Raw genomic sequence first — 21,850 nt, forward strand, 5'->3', positions numbered from 1 at the left:
CCCCATGCAGCTCTGTTAATGCACCTTGGCCCGGACTCTCAAAACACCTGCTACTCTAGTACCGTATCCTGCCTTCCAACACCAGCTTTGCCAATGCATCTCAGTCCTTACCTACTGCCACCCCCCATCCCAGTCCTTGGGGCCCCTTCGCTCTGCCAAGGACTGACATCTTGAACTTGCAGCACCCCCTACTATTCCAGTCCTGGGACTCCCTAGTTCTCCCAAGTCTCCTGATCAGCCTTACCACTGCTACAGCAGTCCTAGGTCTCTGCAGTGTCAAGCTGTGTGTGTGGGTTTTGTGAAGCAGACACAGAGGAGACAATAACACAGGGCACTCCAGAGGTTTCCTACCACTCTAGGCTTTGATAAGACAGGACTGAGTCTCTCATGCCAGCGGCGCTGCACAGCCTTGCTGAGTTCTTATGGAATCTATATTTAGCTTCATTTTCTTCTGAGTTTGGTCCGAGAGGAAAATAGCAGGCAAACTCCAGCAAAGCACAGCGTCTCCCGGCGCAAGGAAGTGGTCTCAAGTCAGACTCACAGCGAACTATCTGATTCAAGCTAAAAATAAATTCAATGCGACGTGTTTATTGTTAGTTTTGGCCCACTCAAGATCGGTTTGGCTGGAATCAGGGAGAATCAGAAACAGCTTTGATGGGCCAAAAGCAAATTACTCAGAGACTCTGCCTCCACCACAAGGGCATTATGTGAAACTTAAACGCGTCGGGACAAGCACTATCACCATTACCTCTGCAAGGTTTATATAGCACCATTCTAGCTTGCAGAACAGCTGCTGGAGTGTCCTGGTGCTTATATATGTAAATCCATGCACCACATCTAAGTTATCTGTACACACATCCGGACCCAGAGAACTAAGGAACCCTGACAGAACTGAATTGCCTGGTGTTTGTGCTTATGACTTTACACTAGTAGACCTGTGTTAGAGAAAGTTTCTCTCCCCAAGATACACTGCCAGAATTGCCATCACAGCACTGATTCTAGATCCCCTTCAGTATAACAAGAACTGTCCAACAGAGCTGTAAACATCCCAGGGACCTCAAATGCCCTCCCGCCCCCAACCAAAATAGCCGGGAAAGGAACGCCAGCTTTCCCAGCGGACTACAAGGCCTGTTTGTTTGGCCTCATCTTTGAGGCAACAGAGTGGATGGGCATGCTGGTATTTGTATGAAGAGCTGCCGTGTGGTAGAAGGGTTGACCCGAATGAAACATGCATTGGAGTTGGTCATTTTAAATCCCTGGCGGAGCATACAGAGCCCGCGAAGTCTTCTTATTGTTTCTAACCAGAAAGAAAATAAAAACCGATTGAAATAAAAATCATTCACTGCATTTCTCTAGTGCAAGTCACTTGTATTTCCTAGATCTCAAAGCGCTTTACTCTCTCTGGCGCTGGTTTTATATCAAGGTTGCCCCGTAGTCTTTGACAGAGCGATGCCTGAACTGTACTGCTGTAAGTGAGAGGAGAATCAGGCCCCGGGTGTGTAGGTAGAACTGAGGAATGGAGAAACTCCCAGGCTTTCTCATTAAAGCAATTAAACTAACAGAAGCAGCAACTTAATTCCAAAACCACTGGCTGAATTTGGAAGGCAATTGCAGGCACCAGTAAATTACTGCTGTTAAAACATTCCTGTTTCTTCAAGTCCTCTGTGGCTTTGTTACTCTTTGTGAGGGGAAACAGACAATATGGAATGTTGGGAAGGAAGAGGACTCATTGGACAGTATGCTTCAGCGAACGCCACACCAATTATAACTCCCTGCTGAGTGCGCTGCCTGACACTAGCACGACTCATTTCACAGCTGCCATAATTGCTGCTGGGAGTAATCCCCGAGAAATTTGCAACTTGCTCTCAGTTAATTTCAACAAGCAGCCCCAAAGCATGTAAATAACAAGCTAGTGCCAGCCCTCCGCTGCAATCCAAACTCAGGTTCTCTTTCCCCCTGCCCACACCCACTGTGTAATTTACTTGCTGGTGAGAATAGGGAATCAAACATGGTAGGATGAAGACATAGGCTGGGTGCTGCCCAATGGAAAGATTTTCTTTTTAAAAATTAGATTGACAGATATTTAGAATAAGAACACAGAAACTAGCCTGTGAAGCAGTCACAGCAAAGCACTGCAAGCCCTCTGACCGCCTAGCCAGTGTTAAGATTCAGAACAAGTTTAGCCTGACTGCAAAACATGAGAGATACCAGGATTACTCCTGGATCTCCCCAAGGCTTCTCATCACAAGGAGCACCCTCTTAGCCTTGGTGAGTCTGGCATCACTCCAGCAATGTTCCCTGGACCTCAGTCAATCCAGATGTAAAGCCGAAATTTCACTGCACACTACAAGCTGTGTCTGATCTAAGCTTCCCTGTGCAAAATACATTACCCAGCAACGTATCCAGGGGAGGCAATGGTTTTGGGAGCAGAGTGCTTGGAGCATGTAGACAGGATGCTCAGAGGGAGGGGAAGAAATACTACACGTTCATCTCAGATGCTGCAGGACTGAGGGCACTGTAAGAGCACCAGCAGATGTGTGTGTAAGACCAGGGAATATCACTGGGGAATAACTATAGTACAGAGGGATGGGACTTATGAAGTCTCTGCCGAATGGAGAAGAAAGCTCTGCTGCCCTTTGAATGCACCCCAGGTCAGGAGAATGGAGGCTCCAGTCTCGAAGACTTTAGAACAGTTAAGTCCTGATCCAAAGCCCAGTGAAACCAATGGGAGTCTTTCCATGACCTTCAAAGGGTTTTGGGTCAGGAGCTGAGTTGTTCCCTCCCCACTTTAATTGGGGAAGCTTGAGCTCTTAGCTCTACGAAATCGGTGACAATGGGCTTCCTTCTTCTCACCCCGATTGCCCCAGAGATGATGCTCTCCTCACAGCAGGAGTGTCTACCACCACCAAGAGCAGTACCTCAGAGCCGTGACTCGCAGCCTTTCCAGACAGCTGTACCCCTTTCAGGTGTCTGATTTGTCTTACATACCCCCAAGTTTCATCTCACTTAAAAACCACTTGCTTGCAAAAATCAGACATAAAAATACAAAAAGTGTCATGGCCACACTGTTCCTGACAAATTGCTCCCTTTCTCATTTGACCATATAATTTAAAATAAATCAATTGAAATATAAATATTGTACTTACATCTCAGTGTATAGTCTATAAAGCCGTATAAACAAGCCATTGTCTGTATGAAATTGTAGTTTGTATTAACTTTGCTAGGGCATTTTATGTAGCCTATTGTAAAACTTGACAAATATCTACACGAGTTGATGTACCCCTGGAAGACCTCTGCATACCTCAGGGGTGCACGTACCCCTGGTTGAGAGACATGGTCTTAGAGCACAAGCTAAACCCAGGCGCTTCTTGTCCACAAGCTGAAATGAAGCGTTGGCACACAGAGGCCCATCTGACCTGCCAGCCCTCCCACATCAGCTCCAGGGCCAGGAGTAATCAGACTTGATAATAAGGCTTGGGAAGCCCCAGCCCACACACTGATTGCTAAGAGGTCTATTCACATTCTCACTCCTAATTAACGAGGCAGCACATCTGTCTCGCTGCTTCAGGTACAACCTTGCTCCTGTGCCAGCACCTGCAGAAAATCTGGACGGCTGACTCACCCTGCCTCAGAAATCACCACTGCAGGTCTGCAAACTGTGTCTCTAACCCAGCAACCCTGAAGAGTCCAATTAGCTATGGGACTACTCAAACTAATAAGATCTGTTGGATAGGCCCCTTCATAGACAGGAGTCTGTATAGCTGCCATGAAAATTCAGCCATTTCTGGGGTGCAGCAGAGTCGCTAATTAACAGCATAAACACACCTAACTGTTGACTGAGTGACTGATGGCAACCAACAGCCCTACTTGGTGCCCGTTAAGACACTTTAAGATCTCGGTCGGGCTCTGGAAAATGACACTAAAAATGGCATCATGGAATTGCATGTCCATTCTGCCTGCTTCAAGTTTGCCCCATAGTAATAATGAGAATAATTAGCACTCGCTCCCGCCTTTGCAGCAAACACGCACGCTTTACATAACCCAATCATTTATAAAGGATTCATAGATGTTTTAATACATGGGTAATCATTGCCAACAGGTTGCTTATAATCATGGTTTAAAACCATCAATAGCACCTCCTACTGACAGCTCTGTAACCATCGATAACATGCTGCTCCTATCTGTACTATCCTTATAACATTGATTAACCCTTTAATGACCCTTTCTAAGCCATTTATAAATGGGAGCTTAGTCTAAAGTGCGTCCCATCTAACAGACAACGTCAAATGCGGATTTTTGTAACAGTGGGAGCCATATATTCACACCAGGGGCCTGGAAGGCCCAGGAAGGTCCTTGCTGCCATTTTGGGGCTTGCCTACACATGAAAATTATTCCAGGATAGGGTAAATGTGAATATAAAATGGAACAGATATTCCCGATTAACTCATTTGGAAAAAGGCACTTTCATTCTAGAATAAGAGTGTCCACACATGGAGTTATTTAAGACTAGCTATTCCAGACTAACTCCACGTGCAGACAAACCCTTATAACAACTACTGTAAGGCAACCAAAGACTAGAGTGATGAGCATGGTATAAGAACCTAGATACAACAGAACAGAACAGAATTAGCTGTAATAAAGATTCGACAATGGGGACCTAACTGACAATTGTTTGGATGTAGGAGGTGAGGAAGGGGAGGAGTTTTAGGATCAAAGTAGGCACTCGGGAAGCAGATATAGAGCTCACCCTTGTTCGCTATGAAGTCAATGACAAAACTTCCCATTAATTTCAACGGGGGTAGAATCGGCCAGGGTGGGTGAGAAGATGCCACTTCTCCCAACCATGACCAGCTGTTAAGACAAGTGCTCACTTCCAGCAGCCAGGCCGGAGATGGGTTCCTGGGATCAGCTCTCCCTTTCTCCATAAGAGCCCTATGGGTGAAAGGAATCACAGAAGAGCTCAGCAGGACGGTGCAAGTGCAGGCTGTGACATTGGCTCACCGACTGGAAGTTCTGAAGTTCGACCAGGGTCTTTTTGTCCACAACGACCTGCCCTTTCAGTTTGCAGTGGAACGCTTCCTCCACCCTTTTGTAGGGCGAGGTCTCCTCCAGTGACAGCAGGAGCGGGGGCAGTTGGCTAGGGTGGGCTGAGATAGCCAGAGATGCCCGCCGTTCAATGGTTTCTGAAGAGAAAAGAGATCACATGGGAGGCCAGCTTGGATTTGGACAGAGCAATCCGAGCAGCAGCAGGGGACGATTTTTCTAATTTACACAATCTGAATAAAAACTTGTTTTTTTAATATTTATTTACACTGAAGCACTTTTATGCTGGCAGCCAATGATATTCAGACATATCTCCAAAGCCATCTCATTGCCCCTCCTTCAAATCCTCCCTTAAAACTTTCCTTTATCATGATGCCTACCAAAAAAAAAATTGACAATGGCTAGGAAGCTGGCTTGCTGAGACCACTGCCTGGGATGGTCTTATTTCCTTGTGCTCCCCCACCAAGCCTGTCTTATGCTTCTATTATAAAGTCTTTGGGGCAGGGACCATCTTTTTGTTCTGTACAGCATCTACCACAATGGGATCCTACGTGTTATTGCAATACAAATAATAAATAATAAGAAGAGGCCTTAACGTGGCCGGTATAAACAGACTGCTACATCCTCTAGTCCATACACTGTTCCCTACACGTGTTCTCCAAAACTTTCTCCAGTCCTAATTTAAATGATCCAGGTGAAGGAACTCTCACCTCTCCTTGGAACAGACCATTTCAGTCTAAAAGATCTCACTCTGGAACCTTATTGCAGTTGCTCTGCCTAAGAAGGTACATGGCTAAGCTCTGTGTTGCAACTATCATGAGTCTATCGCCAATCTCGCAATGTTTGGGGTTGTTCCTAAAGCACCAGTTTCTGGCCTACTTGGGATCATGGAAAAATCTTTGCCTTCCTTTTTGATAAACAAGTATGTTTCTAGCCCTCATGGTTGCAGGGCTAAAACTTGAAAATGTGACCCCACTGCACCCTGATGCTTCCAAATCCAGAAGGTGAATAAACAATGTCCACAATCTTCCCCCTGCCCCCACCCCCAGCCTTATGATGTTTACACCTGTCTCCTGATTTCTGAATACTTGTCATTGGCAATATTGTTCATTCCGTGCTGTTCACTTAACTCAGTGGTTCTCAAACTTTCATACTGGTGACCCCTTCCACACTGAGCAAGTCTCTGTGTGCAACCCCCTTATAAATTAAAAACACTTTTTTACATATTTAACACATTATAAATGGTGGAGGCAAAGCGGGGTATGGGGTGGAGGCTGACAGCTCATGACTTCCCATATAATAACCTCATGACCCCCTGAGGGGTCCCGACCCCCAGTTTGAGAACCCCTGACTTAACTGGACCATCCTAACCCATTCCTCTCCCCAGTAACATTGATGGGAAGAGGGGGAAAGGTTGACCGACTTAAGCCCAGATCCTGCAACCTTCTGCACACAAGCTGAGCCGAGCACCTGCCCAGAGCCCCATTGGCTTTGTGAACTCATGTTAGTGGGATTTAAGCACACGTTTAAGCACTGTGCTGAAACGGGGCCTGACGAGAGGAGCTCCCGCTAACCTGGAACTCGGCTGTAGGCGCCACATTTGCGGGTAAGAAGGAGAGATAGACATGCGGCTCCAATCGTTTTTACCTTTTAGCATCTCCTTGAACTCCTGCAGCAGGACTTCCTGGGTGACTTCGGCCCCTGGTGCTCCTGGAGGTCCCTGGGGGCCCGGCGGCCCTGGGGGCCCAACAAGGCCACGCTAAGAAAGGAACCAAAAGAAGACAATGGGAATCAGATCCAGGCAGTAACTCTCAGCAACACTCCAAAGCCCCCTTGAGATGAAGAGCTGCATCCTGCAAAGCTATCAGTCACCTGAATAGACCTTCACCAGAGGTTCAACTAAAGGTCTGGTGTGGCACCACGGTCTCGTGCTGGCTTTCTGCCCAGCAGGTAATGCCACCCAGGGGTCTATTCACCTGACTAGCAATGCAAGTAAGAGGTTGCAAGGCCAGGCCCTTACTTTGGGTCTCTGGAGACCAGGGGGGACTTAGGTTTGCTGCTTCTGTTTTTACCTTCGAGCATCACTGATGGTAGCATGTCACTAGACTTTTGGGGGCTGGCTTTGTTAATTTCCATGTGTGCCAGCTGCTGGTTCCCTGGGGCAGCAGCAGAGGTACCCTATTATATAGCTAAATAAAATCAATTAGGCATGGCAGAATTTTGAATCTATTTCAATTTCAATTGTGGGAAATTATGGAGAGGGTCCGACCATAATTATTTAACAGCAGGAGATGTTGAGATCAAAAAGTCAAAGCTACCTAACGGGCACCCCTGCTCCAGCTCCACTAACACCAACACTACGATACATTTCATACATGTTAAGGTGGGACTGGTTCTCAAGTGGCATTTTTCTGACGGTGCCTATCTGTAAATTTTAGTCACTATCGATGGAAATATTTTTTCCTCGATCTGTGTGTGGATGGTGAAGTTGACGTTTACCGGCATTTACTGATAAAAATCGAATCCTTCCAAGCCTAAGAATATTGCAATCACATGAGGATGGCATAAGTACGTGAGGCTGTGCGTTTGGTGTGACTGTTGAGGATGTTAGCTAGGGCTCCAGGAAAGGAGAAATAGCTACTCTGTACCCCAGAAGTGGGTCTCCATGTGAGACCTGGGTCCTTAACTGATTAACACACCAACCTTCCGAAATAATAATAATACCCATCTCTTATCCAGCGCTTTTCATCAGTAGATCTCAAAACACTTTACCAAGGAGGTCAGGATCATTACCCCCTTTCTACAGATGGGGAAACTGAGGCACTGAACAGTAAAGAGACTTGCCCAAGCTCTGAAGAGTAGCAGTGGTCAAACCAGCAATAGAACCTAGGCCTCCTGACTGCCAGTCCGGTGCTCTATCCACTAGGCCATACTGCTATATCTTGTGCCTGTGGACGCTAAAACACTTTGTTATGGATCCTTAATACCTGTCAGATAAAGGGAAAGTCTCAGCGCAAGACATAAGTGATTTTAAAAGATTTGTTGAGAATAGCAGAACACATATATGAATACACAAACACACGCTCATGCATACAGACACAACTATCACTTTACATTTATATAGCACATTTTGTCCTAGTTTCCCAAAACGCTTTACAAACTATAAACACATATAGCACCACTAAAATGCAGCCATCTCTGGGGTGGGAAGGCACACAGACAGCACCTTTTACAACAGCCCTAGGAGGGGAAATTTGGGGACCAGGACACAAATATTTGTGATCTGGTGTTATATCTAGCAGTAACCTACTAATTTCTTGTCTCTCCCTTTGCATTTCCTTTTGGAGTTGTTGCCATCGTCCGGGCGATGTACAAATGAGATCCAGGTGCGCCGCGGATCTGTGATTCGAGGATCTGGAGATTCTAGAATCTAAAGAGAAACGAGAACAAAGATTGGATGTCATTGTGCGTCTTCATCCACTGACACGAATCCCAAACTCAGACTGCGCTACTGGCTGGTATCCAACAGGGGCCCTAATGAGTAAAGGGGGCCTGAACCAACCCCCTGGATACAAACACCCTAAACTTTGCAGGACATTTATTTCAGAGATGGAGCGGAACTTGGCAGTTCAAGGCATAGCTCCAGTAAAGAGCAAGTCAGAACTTGAAGCTGGGATGCGTGAGGAGGTAGTTTTGGTTGTGGAAGGATATAGGGCTGGCTGCAGAGGTCAAGAGGGAGGGTGGGGAAAAGGCTCCAGACCAGATCATAAGAGCAGAGAGGGAGCCTGCAGGTTGCAGCTTGCAGAAGCTGCATTACAAAATGTTGGAATAAAAAAAAAAATTGTTAAACACAAGAAATTCCATTGCTTTAATGCAAAGAACAATGTGGGAGGAAGGTACAGAGTGTTGAGAGGCAGTGTGGTCCAGTGGTTAGTGCTGGACTGAGTCTCAGGAACCCTGGGTTAGCAGGAGAGGGTGCTGACCTTTGGCTGGGTCCTTCTGGGATAGAGATAAGAAGAAAAGTCCCTTTGGATACCAGAAATAATTCTGACCACCAAGCCAGGCATGAACATTTCCTACTGAAATAGCACTTAGTGAATCTCTAACATTGGCTTCTCTCTTAACCTCTGGAGACGGGGCTTCTCTGCTGTCTACACCTCACACCCACTGCACAATGAAGCAACTCAGGGAAGGTCCATTGCCACAATAGCAATGTCAGGAGCAAACTGTATTGGCAGAGCTGGAAATGAGGAGCAGAGTCTGCATAGCACTGGCCTGCAAGACACTCTCCCTTCTAGACCTGGCTCAACATCCCTTTACACTCATGCAGATCCACTGTGGAATCCACATAGAGTTTCCCATATCAGGATCAAATCCCCCTGGGCCATAATGTGTCTAAAAGTAAACACTGGACCTCGGAAAAGATAAAATCCCAAAGCCAGAGCCCCTTGCTATTTAAAATAGCAACGATAGTTTGAATTCATAAGGGCATTTCACGCACCAGTCTCCAAACACTGGGAGAGAGAGGTTAGCTGACCTGACAAATGTCACCCACAAGTCAGTGATGGTGATGGAACAACATCCTTCTGCCCCACAGTAACTGCGAGAAATAAAACACTCACTGCCAATCCCCTTGTGACCAACACCTAAGTAATCCACATGTGCATGGATACAAAAGCCATGTCGCCTGTTCACATGTATACATGCATGCACAAATGTACATACATGCATGTGATATATACGCCTGCACAAATATGTATGTGCATACATGTATGCAGAGGAATATTCATATACATGTAATTTGCATGCACTCAATACAATACAAATGACATTTCACATTCAAATTGAATGTTCACTGGTGCCATCACAGGATCTTCTCCCTAAACTTTCCAACCAGCAATAGAGCTGACTAGACCTAGCCCCTTGCCAGTCAAGTAGCCAGACAGGAGTCCAATAAAAGCCCACAGGTTTATTCGAGAATGACTGACCTGACCCCAGTTTCCACCTGTGTTTTACCAGTCCGTTTGTTTTGCTTTATTTCACGGAGTCAAAGATGGCCTCGATGGATTGGCTTCAAAGAAACACAACAGCACATAGGGCCATGTACAGCCAGCTGCGTCACTCCTCCCTCCCTTGTCTGGCTGGGAAGCTGTGGCACTGCAGTAACACCATGAGCTGCAGAGATTTCAGCAATATGCAGATCATTTGTACTTGGCACCAAGTAAAAGCTGAATGTTTATGGCTTTACCTGGTGCTGATAAGTAAATGGGCTTGGGGAAAATCACTGCTACTGTCCACCCCCAGGCAAGCCCAATTACACATGTGCATTTTTTAGTGCTAACAAGGCTGAATTTAAAGACACAGGGTCAGGCCTATAATCTGACTACAAAATTGACCTGGTGCAGAATGTCTTCTGGATTCCAAACAGCACGTGCATGTGTATATACATATATACTTATCCTTCTGTCACTGGGGAATTTTTTCAACCTTGCCACTGTTCAGACAGGAGCTACACTGAAACAATGTTTTGTGCTACCTCTGCAGCAAGCCATTAATAATCCTTGGCCTCTGATCCTCCACTGCCATCCGCCTTGTGACACCACTGACACCTGCACCCAAGTGAGCACGAAGTAGGTGTGAAATGCTGCTCCTCTGATTTAGCAGCCACTTTGCCCAGGTGCAAATGTTGACACAAGGGGAAACTAAGGCAGTGTCAAAAAGGAGAGGGTAAATTGATTGGGATGTGTTAATGTCTAGATCCCTTACTAATCTGGGCTGGAGTGGGGGAAGGGGACTCACCCAACTGTTTGGGACAGAAAGCGAACAGCAGACTTCCAAGAACACACACACAACATTTTTGAGAGTCCAATACAAATAAAAAGCAATCAAAGACCTACTGGACAAGTCTCATTCAAGCCATATCACTAGAGGATTCATTGATGCCTGACATGTCAGTCGCATTACAGGAGTGGCTCTGTGTCCGTACATAGGCATATAATTAGTTAACAGATACAGTGCCAGTAGATGGTGCTCAAGAACATGTAGAAAAACAACGAGGAGTCCGGTGGCACCTTAAAGACTAAGATTTATTTGGGCATAAGCTTTCATGGGTAAAAAACCCACTTCTTCAGATGCATGGAGAAGATGATGATGCAGACTAACACAGCTACCCCTCTGATACTAAGAACATGTAGCTCAGTTCCTGGGTTTTATAGGACCAATAAAATAAGTCGCGCATTGCAAACTGAGTTCCACCAAGCAGCTGTTTGCATAGCGCTCTTAACAAGCAGCAGATACAGCCCTCGTCCAGACTAACCCGCGGCATCGGCGGGTTAAAATCGATTGCTCGGGGATCGATATATCGCGTCTAGTCTGGACGCGATGTATCAATCCCCGAGCGCGCTTACATCGATTCCGGAACTCCATCAACCCGAACGGAGTTCCGGAATCGACACGGAGACCCGCGGACATCGATGCAGCGCCGTCCAGACAGGTGAGTACCTCGATTTTAGAAATTCGACTTCAGCTACGTTATTCCCGTAGCTGAAGTTGCGTATCTAAAATCGATTTTAATATCTAGTCTGGACGTGGCCACAGTTTCCACCTTCTGGGCCACGGTTGGTATTTTGATCCTGGGCTAAAAATCAGCCTCACAAGCTATAAATGTCATGCTGATAAGGATGAGGTTACTATTTGAAAATTCTGAGGAGCCCCCCAGGATGGTTGTCCTCTGTGCTATGCTTCTGAGCCCCAGGATGGTACCCTACTCGGCCTGGTTGGTCTCATGCAGAGTTATGGAGAGGTAGATTCTATGGCCTTATTTGAAATGGTACATCGTCTTTTTCAACTTAAAACCCCCCCAGCAATGGTGTTTTGTAAGGAAAGATGCCACGACTGACAGCCAAGAACAATGAAGCCCGTTTATACGGCACACAACATATACACTATGGGAAGTGACGTAAGACTTCTCAGCAACATAAACCCCCCTGCCAACGTGCTTCAGTTATGAATGGGAGGGATCACATTGAGAGGCTAAAAGGGATCATATCCATTGCCAGTTCCAATCCTGGATCCTCTGTAGTCTAGGAAATGGGGTCTATCCTGGTGGAGGGTTTTGCAATTTGGGTCCTTGTCTCCTGGGAGCTAGAGTAAGACTTTCGCTTTCATCTTGCAAAGGCTGCCTGCCCAACAGCCCTCAGATGGCCTCACCTGTTGGTTGACACTCAGCTGACTTGGGATTGAATTTTTAGCTGCATTGTGAAAGGCTGGCCCAGTGGCCCATTTGTTACAAGTTTTCTTCACTGCCCAATCCCGTCAAGAACAACTGGACGTTGACTTTTGAGGTCCCAATCCCTTCGCATATCAGTCTGGCAAATTTCCATCATAGCGAAGAGGAGAACATACAAGTCCAACTAGAGCCCCAATATTTTCAGCCCCCATCAGAGCAAACTGACAGGCCAGAGATTAATGAATCATGCCTTGGCATTTTGACTTGTTAATGAAAGAGCTGAAGAGAGGAAGTACTGGAAAGAATGCATCAAATCTGAAAAAAAATGCCTATTGTCGATCCTAGGAATTCATCCAACAAGTAAGTGGTTTCACGCTTTGCTTCCCCCTCCCAACGAGGTGGAAGCCAGGGTGTGGACATGGAAACCAGTAAAACACAGCCGTGAATTTAAAAGATATTAGACAGGACTCCTAGACCACTAAAAGTCCCTTTGAGTTTGAAACAAGTAAACAGCTATTTACTGTATCTAGTAGCAGATCGGACAACATAACGGAGAGTGGGAAGGGACAAATGGGAACTGGGAACGGGGGTGAGGGGGGTAGGGAGAGAGGAAAGCAGAAGTGTCTCAATGTTTCAGAGTTAAAATCTTCCATTCAGGAAATGTTGCTTAGGGCAGGTCTACACTAGAAATGTACATCAGCGGAGTTGCACCAATGCAGCTGCAACACTGTATTTGTCTGGTGAAGACGCTCTAAGCTGATGGGAGACAACTCTCTAATTGGCTTAACAACTCCACATCCATCAGAAGCAGTAGCGATGTCCTTGAAAGAAGCTCTCCCGCCAACACAGTGCTGTCTATGCCGGTGTGTAGGTCAGTATATTATTGATTATTCACACCCCTGAGCAACATAGTTACACTGAAGTAATTTTGTAGTATAGATCAGGGCTCAGTCTATGTCTGCTAAGCACTGTGTACATTTGTGATGCTATATGCAGGGGTGGTACTGATCAAATATGCCAGCTTTACCCAGGGTAAATAGATATGGGTGCTTCAATATCTGCAGTGTTCTTGCTCCCTATAGGAAATAGCTTGACATTGGCAAAACATCCATTTGCTCAGTTTGCCATCTTATTTAGCTGCCTAAAACCTGAAGAAGAGCTCTGTGGAGCTCGAAACCTTATCCTTTCACCAACAGATGTTGGTGCAATAAAAGAGATTACCTCGCCTGCCTTGTCTAACACAACAAACACTACTAACCCGAGACTGTATATAATTATCTTACATGTACAGATTGTTTTTCACTCTGAAGAATCCAGAAACACATTGCCAAGAATGCAGCCACCTCCAGGGCCAGCGCTAGAGTTTTTGCCGCCCCAAGAGGTGAAAAAAAAAAAAAAAAAGCGCCACGATCGTGATTGATGGCAGTTCCACCATGCCGCATTCTTCTTCAGTGGCAATTCGGCGGCAGGCCCTTCCCTCCAGGAGGGACCGAGCCTAAGGACCTGCCGCTGAATTGCCATTGAAGAGCTGGACATGCTGCCCCTTCCCCTTGGCCACTCCAAGCACCCGCTTGCTGCGCTGGTGCCTGGAGCCGGCCCTGGCCACCTCTGCGGAGGACAGTATAAGATAACTGGAATCCAGCACGCTCCACAACAGCAGTAGAAGAGGGAAGCAGGGGGTGGAAATTTTTGACTAAAGACATCAGGGCAAATCCTATCTTTATGTCCACCCTGAGAGAAGACCACATTTTGTAAGATCTCATCTGAAAGACCCCTGAAAAGTAAACTGTCTGGAACTCAATTCATCTCCTTCAGAAGGATGACAGGTTGAGTCGAGTCTGATGGAATTCCATCTTGTGGTTATTACGAATGGTGTTTCAAACCTGATGCATATCCAGAAAGCTATTCCCCCCAGGCAGGAATCCTGGCACCTGGGTGCATCCATCCATTGATCAGAGGGATGATGTCACTCTCTTTATTTCAACATCATGAGTCAATAGAAGATTTACAAACTGCTAGACAGCAATCAATCAGAAAGTGACAAATGTTTTGTGGAATTGGGGGAGGAGGGGGAGAGGCAGTGTCTCAGAAAACCTTGGCACCAAATCCGTGTTTCTATCTTCTCAACAAACGATTGCAGGTGATTGTCTGTTGGGGCATGAGAATTCACTCCCACAGAATTGCTATATTCCGGAAGCCCACCTTCCCTCCAGGTAGACACTTATAAAATAGCTAGTGTCTGTACTCTCAGCCAAAGTGTGGGCATCCGGCATCATTTTTCCATATTGTTCATGCATTCCACAGTCATCAGGTAATTAGTGTCAGAGTCACAGCTGCCAGGTACACTCCCCCACATACTCGGATTTAGCAGCCATCTTTGAAATGAGAGCAGGACTCACTATTCATAAGAGCTTGTTTATTCAGTGAACGTAGTACTTTTCTCTGTTCGCAAATTATATAGGAGCAGACTCTGATTTTTCAACCTGGCTTGTAGTTCAGTGGCATGCTGTATTTTAAGCCTATCAGTTCCTAGCAAACTGTTAATTCCAGCTATGCCTTCGACTATTTGCTATCGTGGCTGGAATGGTCAAAGAAGCCCAAGGGATTTAGGCACCAATAGGCCACTGAAAGTCAATGGGAGCTGGGTAGCTACATTGTGTAGCCCCTTTTGAAACAGGAGGAATGAAGGCAGGGAGACCCTGTGAAAACTTCTGGTCTATATCTTTTCACCAACTTCTATCTGCACAAGTATTTGCCAAATTTTAACTTTCTGAGACCATCACCAAACAAAAAATTTGCAATTGTACAAGGGAGTAGCTGCAATTTCCACTGACTTTGCTGGGTATTGCAGGTTCTTGGCTGGTGCTCAGCTTCTTTCAGGAATGAATCAGGCCCACTAAAACCATGGGTCAGCCCAAGCTGCAAAGATCCAGATGCAAATTTCCCTAATGTTTGGGGGCAGTGTTTAGAATGGAGCTTATGCTTCCATCTCGTCTAAGAATAGGGACAAAGGTTGTATCTGAACTTCATGGCACGGAAGGGGGTTCAGAGCTGAGGTTCCAGTTCAAGCCCATCTCAGACACTGAGTGGATGCAGAATCTCTGTATCTTACTCAAGGCTGTGCCAAGGGGTGTTTATTCATTTTCTGGAGGTTAAAGTCTCCCTACGAAAGGGCTGGCAAGTGTCTGCCTGACATTCAGCCAAGGGAAACTGGTGCCTTTCTTCCCCCAGTGAGTGGGATTTGTGGGTCTGTGGTGCAGTTCATTCTGCAGAAGGAAATGGCCTATTAATAATTGTGCCTGGCTCAGGGGATGTGGTACATTCCCTCAAGCCCGCATCAGAATAAAACAAGAGAACGACTGGATTCCAGTGGAAAGGACGGCAGGATTATTTGGCCCCTGGTGGAAAGGGCTGGCTCATGCAGCAGAAGCTCAACCATGTCATCTACTGGCTCGATCCCTCGGGATCAGAATACACTGGGCTATGCTAGCAAATAAGAGACCGACCCAAGGCTGCCCATTGACTTCACTGGGCTGCAGATCAGGTGCAAAGCCCTCTCCCTGCTGCTTAAATAATCAGCAGACAGGCAGATGGTCCTGAACTGACCCATCCATTTACAGAGAAGATGGATGACTGTCTTCAGCCCTCCACGTGCTGAACGGAAGTCACCCAGAAAGCAGACACCCCCCTGGAAAAAAAGCCCAGATGGCACATCCCAGGGAAAGAAATGACAAAGAAACCCTCCTGAAGTAAAAAACCTTCACTCCATCAGCTTCCTTGAATTACAAATCCCTCTGTGAGGCAGCCGTGGCACTCCCCAATTTTTCCAGTGTGAGGGTGATTGACGGTTAAAATGAATGTTCCATCCTTGTGGTATTATTATTTAATTACTATGGCATGCATGAGCAATCCTCAGAATAAGCATGCAAGCCTCTTTATTTTTCTTGGCAGAGGCAGGCTCCAGCAGCCAGAAAGCGCTTGCAGCCAACTCAGGTATCACCCAGGACTGAGAGCGCTCTCTCTCAAAATCCAGGCAAAGCAAAGGCTGCTGCAGGACATGGGTCCTGCATCATGGTTTGCTGTTTATAGGCCCAAAGCTGCCCCACTGGAGGTGGTGGGAGTTTTCTCGTTGACTTGGATGAAAATCAGGTCCTAAGGGTCTGATCCGAAAGGTCTGTGGAAGTGTTTAGTGGACTTTGGGATCAGACCTTTTAACATTACCTTGCAACCCAGATACAAAAGCGTTTCGGCTAGTGCATGAGAACCAGCCTGTGAAACAGACAAGAAACTAAAGCTCCCTTGTGTCCCTCATGGTAGATAAGAAACAGACTGGGCTGTAATTGGGTGACGGGATTCCCCTGGCTCTCTAGGCCTAACTAATATAACCTGAGTAGCCCATTCTTACCACATAGGCCTTAAACTCTGGCCTGGCCTCACCCATCATGGAATGAACTGTCGTTAGCACTGCAGGTTGAATCACAGAATCATAGAAATGTAGGACTGGAAAGGACCTCACAGCAGCAAAGGTTGTATCCTGAGCAAGATATGAACTTCCTGGAAGCTAAAGTGCATTTGGGATCCAGCTGGTTGGTACAACTCTATTGGAAACCAAAATGAAACCGACTAGTGTCATTTCAGCATCTGTGCTGAGTGAGTGAAATGAAAATAAGTAAACTAAATACTTTACACGGTAGACAAGTCAATGGCATTGAATACATTCCCGCTCTTTTAATAACACCACGTATCATTAGTAGCACAGGAAAGGATTGTGAGGGGAGGGAGAGAATGTTTGTTCAGTGGCAGTGCCCCTTTATATTTGAACAGGCTAATGAACTTATCTCCCCCCAGAAATCACACTGGCCAAAATTCTCCACTCCTTTGTCCTACTCTTCACTGCAGTCAAGCATTTTGCTCAATGAAGAACCACAGAATATCAGGGTTGGAAAGGACCTCAGGAGGTTGTCTAATCCAACCCCCTACTCAAAGCAGGACCAATCCCCAGACAGAGTTTTGCCCCAGATCCCTAAATGGCCCCCTCAAGGATTGAACTCACAACCCTGGGTTTAGCAAGCCAATGCTCAAACCACTGAGCTATCCCTCCCCTCTGTTTCTATGTATCTAGCCTGCGCAGTCCCCTGTATCTATGGTTTGTGTCACTCTTGTGATAAATTGAAGTACATTTAACATTCTTGGTTTAGGAAAACAACCCCTGCTCTCTTAATAAATTAACTAACCTTTGACTAGCCACAAATTGGTCCTGATCCTGCTGTTGATGACATGAGTTTTACAGCAGTGTGAAGCCCCTGGAATCAGTGGAGTTACTCCCGATTTACACTAGCAAGAGCGTAATCAGGCCCATTGTATAATTAGTAACAAATGACTTACCCCAGTAATGTATTTTGTTTGGAACTAGTTAGAAATGACATATCGCTATGTTTTAGCCTGAAAAATCCCATGGCAGCTACTAATAACTCATGGTTACACACACACTTGGTTATTAACAAGACGTAAAACCAAGGACCTGACCACATGTGGTTTTTAAAGAACTCATGAGAATTTTCACTACAGCAGAGGTGTTAGGATCAGCCTCCTAGCCAAATCCCAACTGAAATTCCTCTCTAAAATGGCCCTCTGCTTTTAATTGGAGGAATTCTTCTTCATTCCCCCTGCTCTAAAACTGTTGTGTCACTCAGAAAGTTGCCTTAATCCACTGCGAGGGCATGCACCTGTCACCGTTACACCCACAAGGAATCCCACTGAAGTCAGTAGGCCTATTTGCAGGAGAAAGCGCTACTCCAGGTGAAAAAAGGTGGCTTAGATGGACTCTGAGCTAACAGTAGTGAAGTGGCAGGTGAAGCAATCCCTGAACTTGCAGGCAGAGCATGCGTTGGGAAAGGCACTGTAGAAAGGGAAGCATTAGACAGTTTTGATAGAGCCTTACTACACTGTGCTCATAGGATGCCAGCTCCTGAATAGAAATCCAGGTGAGGTCCGTTGGGAAATAAATCATATTAGAAAATCTTGCAGGCTGCTTGCATACCAAAAGACCAAGTACATCGAACTATTTCGTTACTCTGAATTACTTGCTGAGGGCCGGACTATGCTGGTAACACCATTCTAAGCTGATCTCAAATGGGTGAAGAACATTATGTACCCTCGTCTCTGTCACAGCTCCCAGCACACTGGGTCAGGCATGGACAGTAAAGAGTAGATTCTACCCATCTCTGACAGACAGTTTTGGTAATGAAATCTCCTTGAATTGAATTTGAACTGAATGCACAATCTCCCAAGTGAGACAAACATGCAGATCTCAAGACCAGAGGTGGTATGTGCTTTGTGCTACCTAATGGACTGGCTAACTGGAAGGACTGTTGGTTTTTGGTCAGGATTCAAACAGAAAAAAAAGTGGCATAGAAGAAGTTTGGAGGGGGAGATTAAATGAGATAAAGCCCAGGTAGATCTGGCCCTAGTTATTTTTCAGGAACGGGTGATCTGTTCAGCTAAGACAAGAACTGAATCAAACCTTCAACCAGAAACATTAAAAAAAATAAATTTGGTGAGGCTAACGCCGGAAATCCCAAGTTCAGACCATGCTAGTGGCCCTATGATGTCTGTCGCTACATTTGCTTTTTGCTGGTTGCTGTGAAAGCCTGACTTGGGTTCTGCTATCAAAAGGCTCCACTGAATTCTTTTCTTCAGGTGGATCAAAATGAGGCTCCAGTAGCTAACCGTGTCCATGGGAAGGATCAAGGTCTAGTTTCTCGCAGACATGCCTTTACATTGTTCATGAACCAATGCAGGCGATGGGGGAGAATGACCCTTTACACAAAAACTCCTCAGACCTTTGGAATTACCATCCATGTGAATCCTATTAATTTGCCATGGGCAAACTAAGCTCCAAAGACTACTAGGAAGCTGAGCAGAGTAACACACCTGCCCTTCAACTTACATCTGCCCTTTAACCTTAGGCTGCAGTCAGTTCCGATCCTATGGCTGATGGAAGAAAACAAACTCCGTTAGCTCCAACCTCCATCCTTTTCCCCCTCTTGGCTTCCCAAACATCCTTTAAGGGAAGCTGAGTGCAATGATAATTAGCTTTCTGCCTGCAGCCCTGATCTTATCAGATCTCACAAGATAAGCAGGTTCACATCTAGGCACTACCTCCTTGGAGGACTGCCAAGGAAAGACCAAAGTGGTAAAGAAAATGGTGCTAATGGTGTTGAATGAGTGCCTCAAAATAGCACCCAGGGGAGATGCAAAACCAGGTACCTCCTGAGCACTTCATGACTATTAAAAAGATACATGGGCACTTCTGGTACCAACTCCAACCAGGGTAAAATTCTGCTTACCTCAAATCCTTCCCACAATTTAAGTGCAACACACAGTATTCTCCTCACCCTACATTGCTGCTGCTGAACAGCTGAGGTGTTCAACCCCCGAGGTGGATGCATCACAGTGATGAGAAGAATGTGACTCCTGCATGGGCCAAATCTGTAAAGCGCTCCCATCTGAAAGGCCCTATTAGAAATTACCCTTTCCTAGTCAGCTTGCTTCATGCACTCCCAAAGCAGCGCTTTAGCTGAATGTCAATAAGGCAAAAAGAAGATTACTGATTGAACACTAAACTCTGTCAGGTAACATGTCATTACTATTCACATGCGTTGTGGATGAAAATAACCTAGTCTGCTTTTAGTATAACCTATTACTCTTGAGGTGGTCAGAGTAGGCAGAAATTAGCTCACAAAAGGCTTCCATTGCACCTAGCCCAATTGCCAAAGGAGATTTTTAAAACCATCAGACAGGACAACACGCCTAGCCAGGAGGTTGTGATTTCAAGCCCAGTTATACCCGAGTGCTGCAATATAGCTACAATTCTGGTTTCCAGCAATTGAATCTAATTACAGAACCAGCTGCATTCAAGCATTTTTTAAAAAATCTTTTACAATAGATCCTGCCTAGAATAAAAGATTTAATAAAGGATTCCTTCTGGGGAAAATAACAGATCAGTTACTTGTTCTAATGTAAAGCCGTTCTCTTGGGACAGGAGCTAGGAGAGGGGCACTAGAAGTTTCAATGGCTTGGTAATAGGATAAAAAGCAGTAATTTCCCTTGGCAGCCAGTTCAGATCCAGCCGAGAGCAGCTCTGGTCAATAAACTACCCCTTGATGTCTGTTTTGGCATTGCCAGGCTAGCTTCCCATCAGACAAGTGACTATTCCTGAACCCCTTCATTGCTGGACTTGGGTGGATCAACAGTAGGGATTGAACCTGGGGCTTCTGGATCTTAAAGCATGAACCTCTTCTAGCTGAGCTGAAAGAGCCTGTTTTGTTAGCCAAAGCTCCTTGATCTCAGGCCCTAGACTAACAGATTTATTTGAGCATAAGCTTTCGTGAGTAAAAAACCTCACTTCTTCAGATGCATGGAGTGAAAGTTACAGCTGCAGGCATCATATAATATAATGACACATGAAAAGAAGGGAGTACCTCACAAGTGGAGAACCAGTGTTGACAGGGCCAATTCAATCAGAGTGGATGTAGTCCACTCCCAATAATAGATAAGGAGGTATCAATTCCAGGAGAGCAAGACAATCACTTTAAAAATGACCTAGCGAGGGAAAAAATATGGGATTTTGCCTTTTTTTTTAACATGTACAGTATAATGGCTATGATCAAATGTCTGATGTGTTTGGTCTTTTGGCCCCGAGATGAAAACCTTGTCTGTCTCTCTGAGACCATGAAGCACAAACATTTCCTCTTTAGGAATATCAGAAGTGTCAAATGCTCCACTTCCCAGTTTTAGTGAGAGATCTCCTTGGATAGAGCTGTCTATGTTCAGAAACCATGTATGTTCAGGGCTCTCTCAGCCCCTAATTGAAAAGGCCAAGGTGTGGCCTCACCACAAAGATGGACCTCCCAGGTATCTAGTTAAACACATGAAAACAAACACTTGAGTTTTAAGCAGCCTAAATAAAAATCACTTCCTCTCTCGGCTAATCAGATTTCACTTCCTTGAGCCTTCTCCAGGTGATCACAGAGTCTTCAAGGGTAAACAAGATCTTAATTTGTATGGTAAAAAAGACAGCAGATTTTCAAAACACAACAACAAAAACAAACATTTTTTATGCACAATACCAAAGGGAAAAAGCACAGTCAGATTTTTTTATTTTCTTTGGCAGGTCCCCTTTACCAAATGAGACTCCTCAGAGGTAATATCTTCAAATTCTAGTAGTGGCCAGAGAGGCTTAAGTCAGTCATCATGGAAAAGCAACTCCCAGCAAGTGATCAAGCTAAATGAGCGAGATCTGGAAGCTTTGATTTCTGACACCCCACACCTGGAGGTAGGGATATCATCACCCAGCATGAGAAGTGATACTTCTGAAGTGGGTTTTAATATGTTGAGCTCTAAACAATACAGAAAAATCATGCAGTCCTTTACATGCTGCTTGATCTCTACATTGAACTAGCTAAGGAGACAGGTTTCAGAGTGGTAGCCGTGTTACCTCTTCAAACCATGCCAGTGACCATTCACTGTAAGGTATGAATTACAAGTACTGGCTACTCATCTAAGATATTCTTTACA

General features: G+C 45.5%; 1 protein-coding gene across 2 annotated transcripts in view; it reads right to left on the bottom strand.

Annotated features, from left to right (window-relative positions):
• C1QTNF12 (C1q and TNF related 12) overlaps positions 1-21,850 on the bottom strand; it is a 48,377-nt gene that overhangs the window by 17,027 nt on the left and 9,500 nt on the right. Inside the window, exons 4-6 of one of the 2 annotated variants that reach the window (XM_030537751.1) lie at positions 8,354-8,473; positions 6,691-6,802; positions 5,002-5,183 (exon numbers count right to left, since the gene is read on the bottom strand). In XM_030537751.1, coding sequence (XP_030393611.1) covers positions 5,002-5,183; positions 6,691-6,802; positions 8,354-8,473 — 414 coding nt within the window. The remainder of the gene's footprint in view (positions 1-5,001; positions 5,184-6,690; positions 6,803-8,353; positions 8,474-21,850) is intronic. The other variant, XM_030537753.1, reaches the window with a different exon arrangement.

The sequence above is a fragment of the Gopherus evgoodei genome, chromosome 18 (assembly GCF_007399415.2).
Source record: "Gopherus evgoodei ecotype Sinaloan lineage chromosome 18, rGopEvg1_v1.p, whole genome shotgun sequence".
NCBI lineage: Eukaryota > Metazoa > Chordata > Testudines > Testudinidae > Gopherus > Gopherus evgoodei.